This window comes from Cannabis sativa, chromosome 6 (genome assembly GCF_029168945.1).
Source record: "Cannabis sativa cultivar Pink pepper isolate KNU-18-1 chromosome 6, ASM2916894v1, whole genome shotgun sequence".
In the NCBI taxonomy this organism is placed as follows: domain Eukaryota; kingdom Viridiplantae; phylum Streptophyta; class Magnoliopsida; order Rosales; family Cannabaceae; genus Cannabis; species Cannabis sativa.
Genome location: NC_083606.1, coordinates 68,902,577 through 68,924,075, shown reverse-complemented (window position 1 = coordinate 68,924,075; position 21,499 = coordinate 68,902,577). Strand labels below are relative to the sequence as shown.

Sequence of the window (21,499 nt, the reverse complement as noted above, 5' to 3'; positions counted from 1 at the left end):
ACTCTTACTCGCCCCCGAGTAAGGTAAAAAAAAAAACTAACTACGCTGTCAGATAATCACTACGCTGCTGACTCATGCTCTGTTTTCTTCCTTGCATAAACTAGAATTTCGATCCTACTAACTCTAACAATTAACTCAGATGCTCAATTTATAACACTATGTACAACTGCAAAAATTTATTCAAATGTGAAACATTGCTATAAAAGTTTTACTCTTTCCAACAGTTCCACAGCCCGATAATTCATAAGCTTGCATGCTTACCTTTCTCCACTAATGTTGACAGTATTCTTTGGAATCATTAGGTCTTTTCAAGGCTTTGGGTAATATGGCTCAGATATTCAGGGATAGGCAAAAGACAATTTTGGCTCAAGATATCATAAGCACACAAACAGAACCCACAAGCTTCTTACTTTTCTTTTTTCTAAGATCCCATAATATTCCCAAATTTACCAAGATTGATAGAAGACATCTCTATTATTTTTCAACATCACTGAAAAAAAATTTCTCTTTTTTTTTTTCACACATATTTTTACTTTTTATTGTGTTTTTTTTTCATCATATTCCATTTTTTTTTCAGTGACATTGAATTACACAATTTTTTTTTCTTCTCAATCTTACAAGTTTTTCTCCCTCTCACTATTTCCTCACACTAAATGTTTATCCTCCCCCAAACTAATTATGTAGCTTATGATATCATGGATAAAATGGTGAAGAAAAATTAATAGTGTGGTTGCAATTTTTTTTTTTTAAATCGATGGGTGAAAAACATAGCAGGTTTAGGCTCAAAAGGTTAACTAGGGATACATCTTATTACGGTAGGCTTGAAAGGCTCAAACTATCCAACAAATGCCTAAGTCATATTCCAATTGAACACTATCAAGGATTTCGTCTCAAAAGAATAAACATGCAAGTTCTAAGCTATCCTGTCAATCTTACCACAACCCATCGTAAAACAATTATAACAATTTTCACAAATTGAGTATTTACAGATAAACACAGGTTCCTAAGCATCCAAACTAATCCAAAGAGTTAGCATAATCAAGCACACAGTTATTTTATAATTTCAGATCACATCACACTAATCAGCAGTATACAACTATCGTCAAGCTTATTGCCATTCCTTAACTAAAATAAAAAAAACTAAAATAGATAATTAAAATGCAGAAATTAAAGTGCAGAATTTAAAAATTTTAAGTCTCTCCCCCCAAACTAAATATGACATTGTCCCCAATGTGCTATTATACTCAAGGTGAGAAGGACTTACCTGAACCCCCATCAGAAGGGGTTGGGCGGACCCTTTTCATCCAAAAGAGCCCTCGTACTAAATGAAGAAAATTTACCACCAATCGTGTTGATTTCAGAGTTTCGCACAAGAGTAAGCTCACCTTCAGAACTACCACACATCAATCTTTTCCAATGACGCCGAATCGTTCGAAGTCGCTCTTTAGGCTTTGCTCTCTTCTGATCATCTTTGACAGAATAACCCTTCACCATCTCAATCTTGCAACAGGTAGGAATGTCGGTTGGGGCAAAAACATTAAAATTGACCTCTTCATCTTGCACTCTCAACTTTAACTCCCCCTTTTGAACATCTATTAATGCTCGGCCCGTGGCTAAGAATGGTCTTCCCAGAATAATGGGAATAGTTGAATCTTCCTCCATATCAAGAATTAGGAAATCAGTAGGGAAGATAAACTTACCAACCTTCACCATGACATCTTCAATTATCCCACGAGGATGAGTCAAAGAACGATCCGCTAGTTGTAAAGTCACTGTTGTGGGCTTTGCTTTTCCCAATCCTAGCCTTTTGAAGACAGACAAGGGCATTAGATTAATGCTTGCTCCCAGATCACATAGAGCTTTAGTTTCCACCGAACCCCCTATAGAGCATGGAATATTGAAACTACCCGGATCTTTAAGCTTGGGCGGTAGTTTCTTTTGCAAAATGGCGCTACACTCCTCAGTTAATGCCACTGTTTCATAGTCCTCCAATTTTCTCTTCTTAGACAATATCTCCTTCATGAACTTCACATAACGGGGCATTTGTTCCAAGGCTTCGGCAAAAGGAATGTTGATGTGTAATCTTTTGAAGACCTCTAGAAATTTTGTGAATTCGCTTGTCTAGATTGGTCTTTCGGAGTCTTTGAGGATAGGGTATTTTCACATGATGATCAATATTGATTGGTTGAGACTGTTGTGGTGGTGCTGGACTATCAGTAATCTTCTTATCTGATGATGCTTGAGTTGGTGCTGTTTGATCTTTAATCTCTTCATCCACTGGTTGTATCATCTTAGGCCCATCATATTTCTTTCCACTCCTTAAGGAAATTGCTTTTCATTGTTCTCTTCCTTTTGCATCATTAGTGCTAGGCGAATTTCCTTGAGCTTGTTTTTCCACTTGAGTAGCCAATTGTTCCATTTTAGTTTCTAGAGTTTTAATAGAGGCTCTAGTTTCCATCATGAATTGGAGCAATAAATCAGCTTGGATAGTGGAGCCTCCACTAGAACTTTGTTGTTGCAAATTTGTTGTTGGTTTTGTTGGGGCCGGTTTCTCCGCCGGTAGAACCCCTGTTGGTTGTGCCCATAATTATTGTTTTGGGAATAGTTTCCAATGACTTTTGCTTGATCCATTGGCAAATCATCCACATCTGCCTGACACTCAGAAAAGTGATGGGGACCTCCACATATCTCACAAACCACTTGAGCTTGTTTGGCTTGCACTGCGATCAGCTTTGTTAGGGCCTCAACCTGAGCTGTCAGCTTTGTAATGACATCAACCTCTAACACACCAGCTACCTTCTTAGATTGACTCCTTTCAGTTGGCCACTGCTGGTTGTTTAGAGCCATCTCCTCCAATAGATCATACGCCTCATTAGCACTCTTTCTCATAAAGGCTCCGCCAGCTGCTGCATCTATTAGAGTTCTAGTGTTACCAACCAACCCGTTATAGAAATTATGAACCAGCATCCACTTCTCAATACCATGATGAGGACACTTTCTGATTAAGTCCTTGAACCTCTCCCAAGACTCATAGAGAGACTCATTCTCTTGTTGACAGAAATTGTTGATCTCTCCTCGCAGCTTAGCGAGACTTTCTTTGGGGGAAAGAACTTAGACAGAAATTTAGTTGCTAAGTCTGTCCATGTTGCTATGGAATTTGGTGGCAAGGAGATTAACCAACTCTTGGCTCTTTCTCTAAGTGAGAATGGAAACAGTCTCAAATGAATGGCATCATCACTAACTCCATTGACTTTAAAAGTCTCACAAAGTTCCATGAAGTTCGAGAGATGCAGATTAGGATCTTCAGAAGGGAGGCCACCAAACTGAACTGAAGACTGCACCATTTGAAGTATGGCAGGTTTGATCTCAAAGTTATTCGCATCCACTGCCGGTGGCCTGATACATGACTGCACTCCCGTCAGAGTAGGGAGAATGTAATCTCTCAAGCTACGGCCATTAGCTTGGTCTTCCACGGCACCACCATTATTGTCGTTATTTACAACATTCGCATTCACATTAGCAGCAGGGCCGGCCTTGAAACAAAGTGGGCCATAGGGAAAAAAAAATTTTTTGGGCCCTTATGTTAGAAAAAATGTGGTATTTTTCAAAATCGGTAAAAAAAATGTATAATTTTAAAAAAGGAAAAAAAAAATTTTGGGCCCCTGGGCTGGGTGGGCCCTAGGCACAGGCCTAGCCCGCCTATGCCCAGGGCCGGGCCTGATTAGCAGCCATGATTTCTGTTGTTTCAGCAATTGCTGAAACTCTTTCTTGCCTCTTGTTCTTTCGGTTTCTCCTACAAGTTTTCTCGATTTCAGGATCAACTGGTAATATGACTGCTTGTCCTTGACGGCGCATACACTAGGATTTCTGAAATAGATTAAGAAAATATTGCAAGAAAAAGATTAGTAATTAGCAAGAAAAATAAACCAAAGTAGAAGTTAGTATAATTTTGGGTAATATTAATCTTTATACAATTCCCCGGCAACGGCGCCAAAAACTTGTTGCGAAATTTATAATCACTACGCAAGTATACGCAATCAAGTAGTAAACTCACACAGGTGAGGTCGAACCACAGGGAATTGGACTAATTACTACTAAATTATACTATTAATTCTATCTGGTAAAAGAATACTTTTTATGAATTAAATAAAACAATGCAGAAAATTAAAACTAACAAAAGGAAGATTAATCAAGATAAGAAAATAGGGAGACGAATCCTGTTGTTAAGTTACCAATGTTAATGTTTAAATGCTATCCTTCTCTTGAAGTGAATGACAGATTATGAATTAACCTAGCTCTTTTCAGATCTTCTAGGTTCTAAATCTCATGCTCTCTAATTAATCTCTTAATTAAACCAACATGAAATCAGCATTAAGCAATAATCTAAATGTCACAAAGGCTATGTAAATACTTTCGTTTCACATCAAAACCTAGACTATCCAATTTTAGCATTCTCAATTCTCACTTTTCAGATTTCAAATTGAGATCATAAAACATGTAAAAGGTGATCAATCTTGCACATGGAAATTAAACACAAATATGAATAGTATTCACAATCAAGATGGAGGAATGGCAATTAATCATTAACTAGGAAAAACTTAAACAACATTCATCATTCTCCCTAAATAGGAGTTTAGTTCAAAACATCCATAATCAAATCCATAATTAACATTGCAATAGAAAAGAACATAGAAAAATTAAAGAGAAAAGAAAGAACTAGTTGAAGCAATTGATCCGGGTCGCCACAAGCCGCTCTTCTAGCCTCCTTTGTTTCTAGGGTTCCAATTCTGAATAATCCCTAATTTTCACGAAACCTTGCTATTTAAACCAATTCTCATCTTTAAAATTCGTGAAATTACGAAACTGCCCAAAAATCCCGTCACTGGGTGCCCGTCGCGACTGGCAAAGCCCCAGTCGCGACTGGGTTAAGCAGTTTAGTCTCAAAATTCTCTCTGCCTGTTCCAGTCGCGGCGGCAAAGCCCGATCGCGGCGGGGTGCGGTCGAATTCTTGGAGATGTCTCTGCCAAGTCCCGTCGCGCCTGGCAAATTCCTAGTCGCGATCGGACCGGGCAAAGAACACAAAATTTGGATTTTCTTCTCGATTCTTTCGCCATTTCGCCTCAATTCTTGTACATACTTTCTTTTAATGCCCGAGGACCTGAAACAAGAGAATCAAGCGTAATATAGCCCTAAAACTAGAAACAACGAGTGAAAACTAACCGAAATATGACCCGAATCTTAGACTAATTTTAGCCTAACAGCAACCACTTTAAAAATCTAAACCATAAATTTGAAAAAAAAAAAAAAACTAAAAAAATAGTATATAGAGTAATTCCCCTATTATTTTTATACACGGTAGTAAGCAAGTATTTAAATTTTTATTTTGTCAAAGTAAACTATTCAAATATGACCGTCACTGTAAGAAAAAATATGACAAACACTTTCCTAAATATCGAAACAGATAATTGTGCACAAAAACAGGTCTTTTTTAGGTGTAATACAATTTTTTCTGATGGTAATATGAAACAAACATTATCAATCATTTCATAACTTCTTTTGTTTCTTAAATCCTTTTGACCACTTTTCTCACAAGCAACATAAAAATAATACTTTCAGTTCTTAAGTTATCTTGACACTTTCTTCATTAAAATACAATATTTTCCTCTCTTGTTTTCTTTATTTCAATTTCACCATAATGAAATAATGCTAAGACTTTCATAAAATTGCAGGAACATAACAGCACCTAAGGTGGTATTAATAAACTAATAATAGAAATAGAAAAGAACTATAATATAATCTTCTAAGATTGAATACCAAGATAATGGGAACTTTCACATTTTACCATCTCTTATAGTATCTTATCCTATAGTAATAGCATGAAAAACAGAGGAGCACAACTAAGTTTTCACATCCTCTTTCTTCCGGTTAGACGAATTAAAAACCCAGAACGGTAATCGAGCATAGTTTTTGTTCAATTTCGGTTCCAGACTTACAGAAGATAACAACTTGCATCAAATTTATACGAAACAAACAATGTTTTCAATACAGAAGTAGTGACTATCCATCTAGTTAACTATTTTCTTATTTTGGTGGATGATTTTATCTAAACCAACTCTGCACAAGAAATATAACAGACAGCGAAAATGGAAAGACATGTGTAAACAGGAGTAAGAACGGAGCCCTTTGTTTTGTTATCCGGATAGACACAGGAGTGAATTGCCCAGAAAATCTGCAGTCACAAGGGTATTTCATAAATTTAATAGACAATGAGCCTATGAAGGTGATATTTAACATGGTAATGACTTGTTTAATCAAAACATAAGTTGAACAACACTTACATATTACATAAGACAAAGCAATACATATAGAATTGTAACTCAGTTTAAGCAACTTTTGTTCGGGTTCTATTTTTTTGAAACTTAAGGCAGCTTTAGTGTTTTTTTCACAACCTATAGGCGAGATTGTAACGTTTGTCATTTCCCAGTTGGTATTTTTCTTTGCTTCCTTTTACTGGCTAAAGTAATCTTAGTTGAGCCATGATAACAAAACTATAGTGGACATCTTTGCATTCCTCATTTAATGTTCTAGATGCACAAATTTATAGCAAGATTAAACTACAATTGTACTCATATTTCTCAACTGCACAGGACATTTGTGTACAGACTAAATCCAATGATAGCTAAAGGATTTCATCAGTAAACATTGAATTTTACCTTTTCCAAAAGAAAAATCAGAGAAGATAGTAATACAAACAATGATAAAAAGTTTTGAATGTACCTTAGTCATTTTTCAGGCTCTCGTTCAAAGGACACCACTGGGACTACACTTGTGGATTCATGATTAGTGCCACGAAGGGCATCGATACCCTGTTCCAAATATGTTCATATGGTGAAATGCCTATAATCTCATATAACTAGAACATCAAAATCTACAGTTCTTAATGTTAGAGTATAAGTGAAATATAAAAATGATTTCAAATACCAGAGAGACTTCATAGACAATATAAAAAATACCCGGTTAGTTGAAGGTTGACCATGTATCCTATGGGGTTGGCTGTTGAGATCAATCAGTTTGTTATCCATTTTTGCGCCACCATCATTATTATTATTATCATTATTCAGATCAGCAACAGGAGTAGCTCTGTGATTCTGCTGATTAAGCCTCGGTGGTTGGCTTTGTTCCCTTCTTGCTTCATCGGGATCAAGGGGAGGTGGTAGCCGTAACTCCTCTAAATTACCAGACTTATCACCTGGAAACTACAAAAGAATGCACATAACAACATAGCAGAGAGGTTGAAATCCAAAATGCCCCAAAACGAAAACAAAACCAGAATTAACACTCTCCAGTTCAGGGAAACAAACCTTGATTCTCTGCCTCAAAAGCAAATATCTTCTATGTGTTCTTTTACCTCCAACATGAACAATCATATCACATTGTAGGCAGAGAGAGCTACCATCTATCTCACAGTAAAAAAAGGCTGCATACATTGTCCAAGGGGAAGGAAAAGGATTCAAATTCTTACAAAAATGATTCAGAAAATGTTTTAAAAAAAACAGCAAGTTCTTAATACATGTTTTAATGTACACGCACGTCCTCAGAAAAAAAAACATTTTTAAGAATGTCAAAAACTACTATACCAGGTCCACTTTCACAAATATCACATCGGGGAACATCACTGGGGTCAGCTAGTCCAACCCTCACATGCCTACTGGCAAGTTTGTTACACTTGTGAACCTGCAACTCAAGCACCAGAAACAAAGATAAACGTTCTTGCCATAATTGAGTAGAAAAGATACCAAGCAAAAAAGGGTCTTAGAATCTCTGTGCAACAAGATAATAAGTGATTCTATACACAAACATCCAGAAAGTTGGTACCCCAATACACTCTTTCTAAGCACTTATTCCAAATAAGTACATTTTCCCACTTGCATCTCACTTCCACCAAACATTTTCAGTACCAAAATGGGTCATATCTGGGGTCACTGTCAGCTTAAATCAACATACAGAGTTCACCAATTATGTAGTAGGCCAATCTTGCTTTCAAAAACATTTCAAAGTGTACAAAAAAGAATACAACAACAGATTTAGTCACTTAACTATATCATATTTTTATACAAAGCAAGCCATAATGCCCATCATTCTTTACCATCCATAGTGTAAAGCAACAAAATCCCCATACCCAAAAAGCAATCCAAAGAGATAAGAGTTACACATTCTCAAAGATTCCACCCCCAAAAATAAAATTAAAAAAAAAAAAGTAACCTTTATTGCAAATTGGAATTAAAAACAAAAAAGAAATCAGCAATAATGCTAAACAATGAAAATTCCAGCAGATAACAAAATACAAAACCCAATTCATATAAATAATATTTGAGTTGAAATAACTTCACACCAATGATTTGAAGTTAGTAAATTAAATTAAAAATTATTAAAAGCTTAAATTAGTGAAAGACCTTGTCATCACAGGAACTGCATAGAGCAGCCTCGTCGGCGGCGCAGAAGAGGATCGCGGCGGCTTTCTCACAAACGTCACAAAGGGTTCGCATTCTTCTTTGTTTCTAATCTTAACTCTCTCATTCTTCTTCTACTTCTGCAACCATTTTCACATAACAAAAAACAAAGGAAGCCCCGATTGATTATTGTGTAGATATGAAGAAGTGGAAAACGACCGACGAAACAATAAATGTTTGTGACGATGTTGAATATATGAGACAGAGGAGAGAGAATCGTGGATAGACACAAATTCAGATACAGACAGAGAGTCTTGTTTTTTTTTTTCTCTCTCTCGAGAAGATGAAGATGAATTTGGGAAGAAGAAGAAAATAAAAATGGAGTCTTTGGGATTTGATGTGAACGCGCTTTAAAACGTCGACACTTGTCTTTATGTTTCTGGTTTTGGGTTTTGATTGGGGCACTCCCTTTTTTGTTTGGTTTGGATTTTGGAGGACGATTTAGCATTTTTGTCCACCAAATTATGTTTATGGGAAGAGTGCAATCTTAAATTTTAAGGATATTAATACAATTTTGATTTAATTTAGGCTGAATAAAGATTATAGATACCATGTTTTACGCTATAAATAAAATAATAAATAATTTGACTTATTAAGAATTTTGACATGTTTTAGTCTAAAAATAAGTAATACTTTTAAGAGATAAAATGAAATAATTAGTATATAATATTTTGAATATTTAAGGAATAATGGGTATTAAAAGGAAAATTTTATTTATGTTTGTTTTTAAAAGGGTAAAGGTAAGGAATAGGGATCCTATGAATGTTATGAAGTATATTGCTATAATTTAGTTGTTACTCCCTTTGGCTAGTTCTAGTATTTTATAGGGAGATCTAGTTGCTTAGTCTTGGTGGTTGGTTGAATCTATTCAGTTTGAATAGTTTTCTAATTAAAGTTTTATTCTGTTTTTTGATATTTTTTTCAGGTGGAACTTCAGTATTATATTGAGTTGGGAGCGTTGTTAGAAGATGTTATAGCTTTATTGTCTAAATTTCCGGGGGCAGTTTTGTCCCATGGGGCTCGCTCTTAGATTTTAGCGGCCTATGGTTGGCAAAGCATGCTCTGCGGTTAGACGATGAGCTATCCTGGTTCGAGGAGGTTCCAGCGCCGGTGGCGGACGTGAGAGTCGTAAATTCATGAGTGATTTTAATCACTTTGTCAAAAAAAAATTATGTTTATGCGATAATTTGAGAAATAATTCTTTTTTATTCATTAATTAAAAATATTCTTATATTATATTTCATTAAAATATATTTATTTTTTTTTAATAAATTTTTCAATATACTTTCACTCTCTACTTAAGTCTATTATATATTTTACATCATCAATAAAAGTGAGCATATTTTAAAATAAAACAGGTATACAATACAATTTTATATTATTGTGATTGATTGGTATTCTGTTAAGTTTTGTCACACGTGATAAACAAAATGATGATATAAATACTTAGTTGTTATATAATGTCATGTTAACGCCATGTGTATAATTAATGTAAACAAAAATTAAACGTAACTTTTTTAATCTTAATTTTTAATTTAATAATTTTTTAAAAATAAAATTATACATGTGACCCAAATTTGATAATTAATTAAAGGGAATTACTTCATATACTATTTTTTTTAACTTTTTTTTCAAATTTACAGTTTGGATTTTTAAAGTGGTTGCAGCGCTAGTTGCAATAAGGATTTCTGTACGATTTTTTGTTACAATTTAAGTTGTACGATTTTTAAAGTGGTTTCATATACTATTTCATATACTATTAGTTGTTACAATTTAATATACTTCTAGTTGTAATAGAAGTTTCTATATAGAATTCCGTAAAAATTAAAAAAAAAAAAAAAAAACTATTTTAAAGTGTAAAAATTAGAAAATCCTTTAATTAAACAACCAAAAATTAAACTCGATTAAAAGTCGTAAATAACTATTTCGGATTGGTATTGGTTTTGTTATTGCCACTCTCTCGTATCTGAAGAGGATGATGGATTTTGAGTATTTTGATCTGCAAATCTCTCAGCTGCTTCTCTAACTCATTTTACCCAATCATTAATCGACACGTTGTGGTGGTCACACGTGCCAACTGTTGTCTCTCACTCTCTTTCTCTTTTTCTCTTTTTTACTCTCTTCAATGCTTTTATGCCTACTTGTCTCTTTCTTTTTCCTATTATTAATTGAGCCACAAAAATTATAAATGTGAAATACATTTTTTATTTTTGCTATCCCAAATGTGTTCATACTTTAGTTTGGTTTGGATTTTCTTTTTTTTTTTTAACCAAATTAAATGTTGGTTTTTAAAATTTAAAATTGAATTAAACTAATTAACTGCTCTAACTAAATCAAATCAGGTTTGAAACTGTGATTTGTAATTCATTAATATTTTAATATTTTTTTTACTAAATTATTTTTATATTTAAAGCTTCTAATACATAAATAACAATAAAATTAAATATTCTTAGCACAATATTAAAGTAATCATCAATGTTATGCCTAAAATTGTTCTTAAATATCAATATTCAATAAAAAAATCATATTAAGTATATATCAAGAATTAAACAGTTTGGTTTGATTAGAACCACGTCAAAGAATTTTAAAATCGTGACCGAATTAAAGAATTATAAACAGTTTGGATTGACAAAACTATTAATACCAGATTCATTTGGTCCGATCTCAAATGGTTTAGTCCGAATTGGTTAGGGTTTGAATTCACAAATTGCAAATTATATGAACAAACTTAGATCTGAGCCTGGTCCGATCTCAAATGGTTTAGTTCGAATTAGTTAGGGTTTGAATTCACAAATTGCAGATTATATGAACAAACCTAGATCTGAGCCTAAAAATTTGTAAAAATTTAGTAAGTTCTCACAACAACATTCTTAGATGTATTAAGTGATACACTTATCAAAACTATATTTTCTTCCGTGCTCCATCTAAGTTATTTATTTTATTTTTTTTGGCTTAGTTCCTCTTCACTATGTAGAACTACTTTTGCTATCTCTTCAATACCATGTGTTGATGAGTTTTAGAGACAGATTGTGTTGACGATTCAACAATAAAATTAATACTTTGCTTATGAATGCTTGAATGTGGAAGTAAATTTTTTCGTGTAAAAAATGGAGTATTTTAGGAGTCTCAAAAGAACTAAAGTTTTAGTAAGGGAAAAAAGAGATTGGATAATATTGGTTAAATTGAGAATATTAGAAATTAGAATTTTGGGGGTTAGTAAATGGAGGTTTATGGTTAAATTGAAAAAATTGAAAAATTTGCATTTTGAAGGTTGATATATGAAATTTTTTGGTTAATTTGAGAATATTACAAATTTGAATTTTGAGGGTTGGTATGTGGAGAATTTTGGTAATTTGGTTAGATTGAGAAGATTGAATGCTTGAATTATAGGAATTAGTATGTGGAAAATTTTGGAATCCATTAATGAATGTAGGAGAATGTGAAAAAGTAATTTAGAAAATGAAGGAAATTTGTGAGAAGAAAAAAAAAAGGAGAAAATTTGTGATAATAGATTTTGTAAGAAATTGTAGGAAATGGTATGGAAGAAGAATAAAAAATAATGAATAGATTTTTTTTTTATCAAGAACAAAATAACTTCATTAATCACTATTGGACGATATTGTCCCACGTGGATTAAATGTAAAAGTATTGAGTCATATATAAGAACATGAGCTACTCCACTTATTACCAATTGGTTTTGAGATGGAACCCCATGATTCTCAACATGGTATCAGAGCCATATCCCTAGCGGGCTTTCGATCCACACCTATCAAAGAGTTAGCCAGCCGCAAGCGAGCAAAATGGTACTCCCAGTCGCGAACAAGAATAAGCGAGCAAATGGAACTCCCGGCCGCAAAACAAACAAAAATAAGTGAGCAAATGACACTACTTATGATAAGATGATTCAAGATTGGTGAGCAAAAATAGCCACCATCTTGAGGGGGAATATTGGACGATATTGTCTCACATGGATTAAATGTAAAAGTATTGAGTCATATATAAGAACATGGGCTACTCCACTCATAACTAATTGGTTTTGAGATGGAACCCCATGATTCTCAACAATCACAAGCAAAATATAGGGGTGTTCACAAAGTATCCGATCCAATCCAATCCGCACGATCCAATCCAATCCAATCCGCAAAATGCGGATATCCGCACTTGTGCGGATTGGATTGGATTGAAAAATCTAAAATCTGCACTTGTGCGGATTGGATGTTGTTTGACCTCAAAAAGTAACCGATCCAATCCAATCCGCACTTAATTATATATATTTTAAAAAAATTATAATATGTAATACATATTAATTAAAAAAAGACACAAACTTTCAATTTCTTAATCTTTTTTAGTAATATATTGAGTTAGTGCATTGTATTTATTTTGTAATAAAAAATACAAGAAAAATAATTCTTATTCACATAGACACATACACATAAAGTTTAAATATATATATACTAGCTTATTTATTTTAGTAATTAGATACATATATATTTTAGTGTAAATCTAACGATAAGTATATATATATATTGATATATATATATATATATGTATATTGGTTTAATTTGTATATAAATAGAGATAGAAATAGATTATTATTGGAGATTAAGAAACAATAGTCTTTTTTTAATTTTTTTTTTCTATGAAATATTAAATAATTTATTATTAAAAAAATAACCGATCTAAAATAACCGATCCAATCCGCACTATTGCGGATTGGATTGGATTGGATTTAAACTCTTATGCGGATCGGATTGGATCCAAAATATGAAATCCGCACTTAGTGCGGATTGGATGTTGTTTGACCAAAAAAGTGGGGATTGGATCGGATGAACACCCCTAACAAAATATACATTAACAAACACCCAAGAGCAACAGGCTACTCAAAACCAGCTAAACAAAAGCTAATTCACCATGATCCTCTTCAATAAAAGAGCATTTTGAGCACTTCTTTTTTCTTAGTTACATTCAGCAATCTAAGTTGGATAACATTTTTAATTTTATCAACTATACACCTGGTCAGCTGACATTTTCCTTCAAAAACACAAGTGTTTTTGTTCACCTAACTGTTGCATCAGTATCAACCAAGATGGCCTCAATCTAGCTTGTCTTCTTCACATCTAACCAATGCAGCCAACTTGAGAACTTAGTTGGCCAAGCTGTGAAACCTAACAAATTAAAGCATCTGATAGTAACCATTTGAGAAAGAGAGCAATCACAAAACAAATGCTCATGTGACTCTTGGACCAGCTCACACACAAGACAAAATAATGAAGAGATATTCAAATTGATCCGAGCTAATAGGTCTCGGGTTAACAAATTTGAGTTCACTGACTACCATAGAATAAATCTATGCTTAGGAAGGCTGAGCTTGTGCCATATATTTTGATAGTTCAAGACTTTCTCACAAGCTAGTAAGTTGTTATAAAGTCTATTGGAATTGAACTTACCATGGGTACCTACAATCATAATGTCTCCTTTTCGAAAACCCTTCTCAAGTTGTAAAGTTTTTTCCAATACCAGCTCGAGTCCTACTTTAATTGATCGTCCCATAAATCTGTATCTTTCAAGTAGATCACATTAACCCATTTAACCCACAACACATCTTGCTTACTAGTGATAGCCCATAAGTATCTAGCAAGATTAGCCTTATTCCAATCAGATTTATTCCTGAACCCAATACCTCTAAAAGCTTTAGGAAGGCACACCTTATCCCAACTAGCTAGATAGAAATTAGATCTATTTCCTGTGGAACCCCAAAGAAAGACCCGACAAAAGTGCTCAACTTCCTTTGAGTTGAATATTTATAGAAGATAAATTAATTAATTTATTTAATTATTAATTGAATTATTTTTAAATTAATAATGGATAAATTTTAAATTTTTTTACTGCTATTTGAGTTCACATTATCACTTTTATTGTTTATTATTTGTTTTAAAAAGAAAAAAGACAACCACGATTGTTGCTCCTGGTAAGCAACAATAATTCATCTAACTAATACCAAAAAATGAGTGTACAAATGTTCACTCATCATTTATTTAAGGCTAATTGGGATTTTGCCCCCTGAACTTTGACATGTACCAAAACATGCTCCCTGAACTTTTAAGGTCGTTAAAAATTGTTGGGTTTTATGCCCTAAATAAAACTCATTTCAATATAATCAGATTTACTTATTAATATAGATCAGAAATAACATTTAATGTTGCATGGTTCACATGATTTATTTCATGATTATATGTACATAATGTATAAATACATCTGAAACCCTTTTCACATACTTGATCCTGTTTATTGTGCCGTCAACACATTGGAAAGTAAACATGACTATGTGAATAAAGTTTCCTAGATTTATCAGACATAGGGTTTTACTGATATGATAATCTACAACAGAGTTTACTTGCATTTGGAGAAGTGTTATGTTCTTTCCAGAGCATTGGTTAAAGTAAAGCTCAGGTTGGATGCATGGAGTATGCATCGGAAGGGACCGATATTGTACTTTGACTTAGATTTATTAAACTTACCGTAATATCTATTCAAGTCAATATCGCCTAGTTGATCCTAGATCAAATGTTCTTAATCCTGTTATGATTAGGCTCAATCTTGAAAGGCTATTCGTGTTCTTTGATTTGTTAGTTAAGCCTATTTTTAGGCCAGGGTGATACATACATTTTGGGAACACGGTAGTGCAATTGAGTGGGAGCGCTAACATAAACATGGAATCTATAGCTTCTATCTAGCGAATAGTAAGCAAAGGATGATCTCCTTCGAGCTTGACCAAACGAACATAAATGGTGGAGTACTCATTTCACATAAGCTGAAATATCATTTATACAGGGTCAAGTGTTTTAAGGAATAAATACATTGTAGGGTGTAACGGTAATTTAATCCCTTTACAGTGTAGATCATTCATATAGAGGATCAATGATCACATTAGGATTATAACAATGGATAACTGATGATGCGTCTATATGGTGGAACATATAGAGCATTCTATTATACTGAGAGTGCAATTCTAAGTTCTATGCGTGGATTCAACGAAGAATTAATAAGTTAGTGAATTTTAGTAATAAATTCTTGATCTACTTATTGGAAGCTCTGTTATATAGACCCATGGTCCCCGCACTAGTTGAGATAATATTGCTTGTAAGACTCATGTAATTGGTTTTGATTAATCAATTATAATTCTCAAATTAGACTATGACTATTTGTGAAATTTTCACTAAGTAAGGGCGAAATTGTAAAGAAAGAGTTTATAGGGGCATATTTGTTAATTATGATACTTTGTATGGTTCAATTAATAAATATGATAAATGAAAATATTATTTCATAATTATTTATAGTTATTAAATAGTTAGAATTGACATTTAAATGGTTGAATTTGAAAATTGGCGTTTTTGAGAAAATCAGATGCAGAATTGAGAAAACTGCAAAATCCAAGTAAGGCCCATTACTGTACATGGCCGACCACTTGGTTTGAATTTTTAAACTGATATTTTCATTATTTTAATGCCAAATAATTCAAACCTAACCCTAGTGGAATGTTATAAATAGATAGTGAAGGCTTCAGGAAAATTACACTTTTCTTCTGACACTTCTGATTCAGAAAAAACTGAGTCTTCTCTCTCCCTATCTTTGGCCGACCCTTCTCTTTCTCCTTCCCTCTTCAATTTCGAAATTCTTAGTGTATGAGTAGTGCCCACACACAGCAAGTGATACCTCAATCATAGTGAGGAAGATCGTGAAGAAAGACTTTCAGCAAGAAGGAGGTTTCAGCATCAAAGATTCAGAGAAAGAGATCCAGGTTCAGATATTGATAATGCTCTGCTACAGAAAGGAATCAAGGGCTAGATATCTGAACGGAAGGAGTCATATTATTCCGCTGCACCCAATGTAAGGTTTCTTTAACTTTATACGTGTTTATTTCATCGTTTTAGAAAGTTCATATTTAAGGTGTTAATCAACATACTTGTGAGTAGATCTAAGATCCTGGTAAAATAAATTCCAACAAAAATGCCCCCTGAACTATTGAGATTGTTGGATTTAAGAACTTTTGTCTAATTTCATTCAATTTTACTATTTCAGTGATTGTTTGTATACTAAACTGTGTTCCCCGGACTTTGATATCTACCAAATCATGCCCATCGAACTTTGACATGTACTAAATCATGGTCCTTGGACTTTCATCCATGTGAGATATTTTTACTAAAATTGGAAAAAAGTCCTTAAATCCAACAATCTCAATAGTTCAGGGGGCATTTTTAACGACCTTAAAAGTTCAGGGGGCATGATTTGGTACATGTCAAAGTTCAGGGGGCAAAAATCCTAATTAGCCTTAAATAAATGATGAGTGAACATTTGTACACTCATTTTTTGGTATTATTTAGATGAATTATTGTTTAATTCTTAAAGGCTTGTATAAATTTAAAATGTTTTCTTCAGTGCGCAATAAATCATGACAAATTGGGAGTAAACTGTACATATTTGGATAAAGTACTGAAATTGGAAAGCGAACGAATTGAGAAATAAACAAAGTGACAAAAAATAGCTTGTGGCGCCATAGTGCCATGATTAGTTAGGTGCTATAGTGTCGTCCTGAAAGGAAATAAAAAAAAAAAAACAAAGATAGAAAAAGGATGATTTTTGCAAGTTTGTTAATTTAGAGAATCTCACTTGGTGTCATAGTGTCGTCCGTACACAAATTCAAATTCTTATCTTTTTTCAACGTCATTTTTTGTGGCATATAAAAAGAACATTATAACTTCGGTTCCACGACGGGAGAAAGAGAATACACAACTTTAAAGAGAAAAACAAGTCTAAGAGATCAAGGAAGAAACCTGAAGCTGCATTCAAGAGTTTTCATCTATTGTTCTTCTTCTTTCTTCTTAATTTCTCAGTTATTATTCAGATTCTAAACAATATTTTGAGATGATAAATCATACTATGCGTTGTTAGTTTTCTTAGTTGTTAGGGTTAGATGGATCTCTAATTATGACTTTGATTTTATAGTTTAATGCAAAGTTTAGTTTAGTCCAATATACTTCATGTTATTCTAAATTCAGTAAATTGTTTAATTGTTGTCATGATTATGATTTATGTATAATTTTACTTTATGTGATTATAGTTAAGGCTATTATCTAGATTGGGAGATTTATTACTCGAGAGGGGAACTATTAAATTACAAAGCATTAGGTAGATCAACTTAGATAGTGTGAGATTAAGAGATAAACATTCAACTAGGCAACCGAAATGGTTCTAAGTTGTGAAATAGGGAGGTAGAATATTTAAGAATGTTTCTAGAGTGAGACTTAATGAAGGTAAGTTATAATGGTAGTATAGAGATATAGGCTATTATTCACTTACACATTCTTTATGCGACACTCGAGAGAGGGTATAGAGATATAATATTACTCTAGATTCTTGAAAATATTATAATAAGCTAGTCACATTAATGATAAAAATCATAGTTATATTAGGGTGAAATCGAAACCTTACAATTATTTCATCTGATTATTCTTATCTTTAATTTGTTATTCGCGTTCTTCCTATTCTCTTTTAATTTTCTAATATCATTTGAAATCAATTTTTTAGATAAAATTAAGCTTTAATATTCACTATAATTAATTTCTTTAATTACTTTTAATTTTTGTGGGATGATATTGATCTCTTAACCACTATTATTACTTGTTGGTTTGTGTACTTAGCATATACATATAAAATTCACAACTAGAAATAAATGATTCATTTACTTATTATAAAGAAACTAATGAAACATATTTATCAAACTAATCATGGAAAAATTACCGAAATTCCCTCACTACCTGTATAGCTTCAAAGTCTAACTATGGGTAAAATAACCTCATAATTACAAACTATCCATGAATACTCTTAATACTAAGGATGCACACGGGGCGGAAAATTGGCGGGGAGTGCTCCCCCGTCCCCATCTCCGTTAAATTTTTTAATCCTCATCCTCTTTTATTCTCTATTGGGGATAGGGCAAGGAATCTCCTAATGAGGGCGGGGAATCCCCTAATAAAAAAATAAAGTTTACAAGAAAAATTGAAATATTTTAAAATATTAAATTGCATAAAAATTAAAATATTACACATTAACTATTATTTAATAAACTAATTATTATCTAAAATATAACTTAAAATTCATAAAAATAATACTAATATACTAAAAAAAAAATACAAACATACATTATAAATTATAAAATATTATTAAAATATAAAATAAAATACTGAACGAGTTCCTGTCGGGGCAGAAAGTGTGATCCCCGTCCCCGCCCCATTTAACATTTTGTGACAAAAGGTAATCCACGTCCCCGCTCCGTTCCCCATTTAGACAGGGAATTCTCACCCATTAGGGGCAGGTCCCCACAGGACCCCATCTCAATGAGGGAAATGTGCATCCCTACTTGGTACCTTAAAAATACTAGTTCATACTATTGTGATATTACTGGCCAATCCATCGAATTTTCACTGTTGTCGATCATAAAAACATGAAAAATATCAAATTTCATGTATAACATATTTAACACACCTAGAATTCAATAAAATCTTCAAAATTGAGAAATTATATCAAATATTCCTAGTTTCTAATAATAGGACTTATTTTCTAATAATACACATGTATACATAATTAATTAATTTATTACTAATAATCTACTAATTTCCAAATCTAATCATGCGATCATTACAATTATTACTCCATTAAAAGGGTTTCATCCTCAAAATTTAACCTGAATAAATCTGAATATTGTGTCCTCATATCGGACTCTAACTTCCAAGTGGCTTCTTCTACCTTACTGTTTCTCATATGCTACTTGACCAACCCTTTCGAGTATTTCAAATGGTCCTGTAAGCCTAAGGCTCAACTTGTCTTTCTTACTGAAGTGTTTTACACCCTTCATATGTGAAACCCGTAGAAATACATGATCTCCTACCTAAAATTTTATATTTTTGCACTTTGAATCTGCATAACTATTTTGCCTGCTTTTAGAAGCAATCATTCGAGCTCTAATCTTTTCAATAACATCATTGGTCTTCTGAACTGCTTCTGAACCTAGATACTTTTTTTTCCTCGGTTTCATCTCAATGAATTGGAGAACAATACTTTCTTTCCTTGTCGTATCACTATAGGTAAAATTAAGTATCGGGTCCTATATAATTTAATATAATAGATTTTAAGAAATATCGCTAACCAATCACGGAGTACTACCTCTAAAAGGTGCTAGGCACACCCAATAACAATGCTCGAAAAAAAATAAATACATTTTTTTTTTGAATCAAAGATGATTTTATTTAATAACTTTCAGCAAAAATAATAGTGTTTAAATCATAAGGAGCATCATGCTCACTGAAAGTACAATCTGACTTTAAACAAGACCCTCTAGCAACACAATGAGCAGCCTTGTTAGTAGATCGTTTAACAAAAATTATAGAAATATTGCTTAATGAAGATAATAAACCTTGACAATCACGAACAAGTAATCCAAACTGCGAAGGCATTTCAATTGAACTTTTAATAGCTTGAACAACAATCAAGGAATCAGTTTCAATCACCACATTCAGCCATTGCTTGCTTTTTATCCAGGCTAATGCCTCATTGATACCAATTATCTTCGCTACTTCAGGTTGCACCAAACCGATACGACTCCTCGAAATAGCTTCGATAAGATGACCATGTGAATCTCGGGCCACACAACCATAACCAACTTGTTCTCCGGTTGAAAGATAGCGCCATCGACATTGACATTAACCATATGTATCATTCGTTTCCTCCAGTGCTCTCTAGCATTGTTACTATCATCTACTAACAATGCCCCCATTTTTTGTGATTGAGCACTAATCTATTGGTCAAGAGTTATTCTAGCTGATCGCACCACTTCTAATGTAGAAGAAGTTTTACCATTCCACACAATATCATTTCTTACAGCCCAGATTTTCCAACTCACCATTGCAGCTTCTCGGATGACATCATTGGACTGCGAATCAAGCAAACTAAAGAACCACAAGCTGAAATCATTACCACTTATAGCAGTAGTGTTGACACAAGATAATTCCAGCAAGCTCTACTAAATCCGCAACCAAGAAGGATATGAAAAATAGTTTCCTCAACTAAGTTACACAAAGGGCACATAATCTCAACATTAACATGCTTCATGTTCAACTGAACCTTTGTTGGAAGACACCCCAAAATAGCACACCATAAAAAGTGACGCACCTTAGGAGGAATATCAAGTTGCCATAGCCTCTAAAATCCTTCTCTGTCAACTTCAAGGTTCAGGGTGCTGTTAGACTGTTGCAATGCTTTGTAAGCAGTCTTAACCAAATAAAAACCTGATGAAGACTTGTTCCAATACCATGAATCCCTAACCACACTATCACTCAGCTGGATAGAGAAGATGAGTTCTTTATCTCTATCACTAAAAAGGTCATTCACCACTTCAGCATCCCATTGTTTCATCCCCACCGATAACAGACTTGACACGGATTGCCCCTCTAATGACGGATGATTAGAGCTAACGTACGGGTATTACAGATCAGGCAACCAAGGATCCAATAAAATACTGACCGAATTCCCACAACCAATAGATCTCCTTGCACCAGACTTCACCAAATCTTGGGCTTCAAAAATGCTCCTCCAAATAAAGCTGGGGTTTTGTCCCAAAGTAGCTGTAAGAAAGCTACCTGTAGGATAATACCTTGCCTTATAAATCTTGCTTGCCAAAGAGTTTTCATTAGTTAAGAGTCTCCATCCTTGTTTACCAAAGAAAGCCAAGTTGTAGTCCCGAAGATCTTGAAAGCCAATTCCACCTTCATGTTTGTGTCTACAAAATCTCATCCAACTCACTCCTTTAGAAGATGAATTCGACTGAGATTTCTACCAAAACTTGGACATCCTTCCTTCAAGACTCGAATAAATCTCTTTTGTAAGGAGGAAAACACTCATATCATAGCTAGGAAACGCTTGGGCAACTGACTTTA

The 21,499-nt window shown here is 33.5% G+C and overlaps 1 protein-coding gene and 1 non-coding gene across 2 annotated transcripts; one reads left to right on the top strand and one right to left on the bottom strand.

The window, feature by feature from the left end:
• The first annotated feature begins 2,977 nt into the window (after positions 1–2,977).
• LOC133039548 (small nucleolar RNA R71) lies at positions 2,978–3,084 on the top strand. The gene has a single exon (XR_009688688.1). It is a non-coding gene; the product is annotated as a small nucleolar RNA R71 (small nucleolar RNA).
• A 2,698-nt stretch (positions 3,085–5,782) lies between these two features.
• Positions 5,783–8,892, bottom strand: LOC115725553 (B-box zinc finger protein 19). The gene is made up of 6 exons (XM_030655113.2): positions 8,454–8,892; positions 7,638–7,734; positions 7,362–7,477; positions 7,014–7,256; positions 6,778–6,866; positions 5,783–6,229 (listed from the first exon to the last, which is right to left on the bottom strand). Exons 1-5 carry the CDS (start codon positions 8,544–8,546, stop codon positions 6,783–6,785), a joined length of 633 nt encoding a protein of 210 aa, XP_030510973.2. The 5' UTR covers positions 8,547–8,892; the 3' UTR covers positions 5,783–6,229; positions 6,778–6,782.
• Between the last annotated feature and the right edge of the window lie 12,607 nt (positions 8,893–21,499).

Coding starts and splice junctions, on each gene's coding strand:
- LOC115725553 (XM_030655113.2), bottom strand. CDS start 8,546: ATGCGAACCCTTTGTGACGTTTGTGAGAAAGCCGCCGCGATCCTCTTC. Junction 7,735..8,453: donor GCAGTTCCTGTGATGACAAG/GTCTTTCACTAA, acceptor CTTGAGTTGCAG/GTTCACAAGTGTAACAAACT. Junction 7,478..7,637: donor TATTTGTGAAAGTGGACCTG/GTATAGTAGTTT, acceptor CAATGTATGCAG/CCTTTTTTTACTGTGAGATA.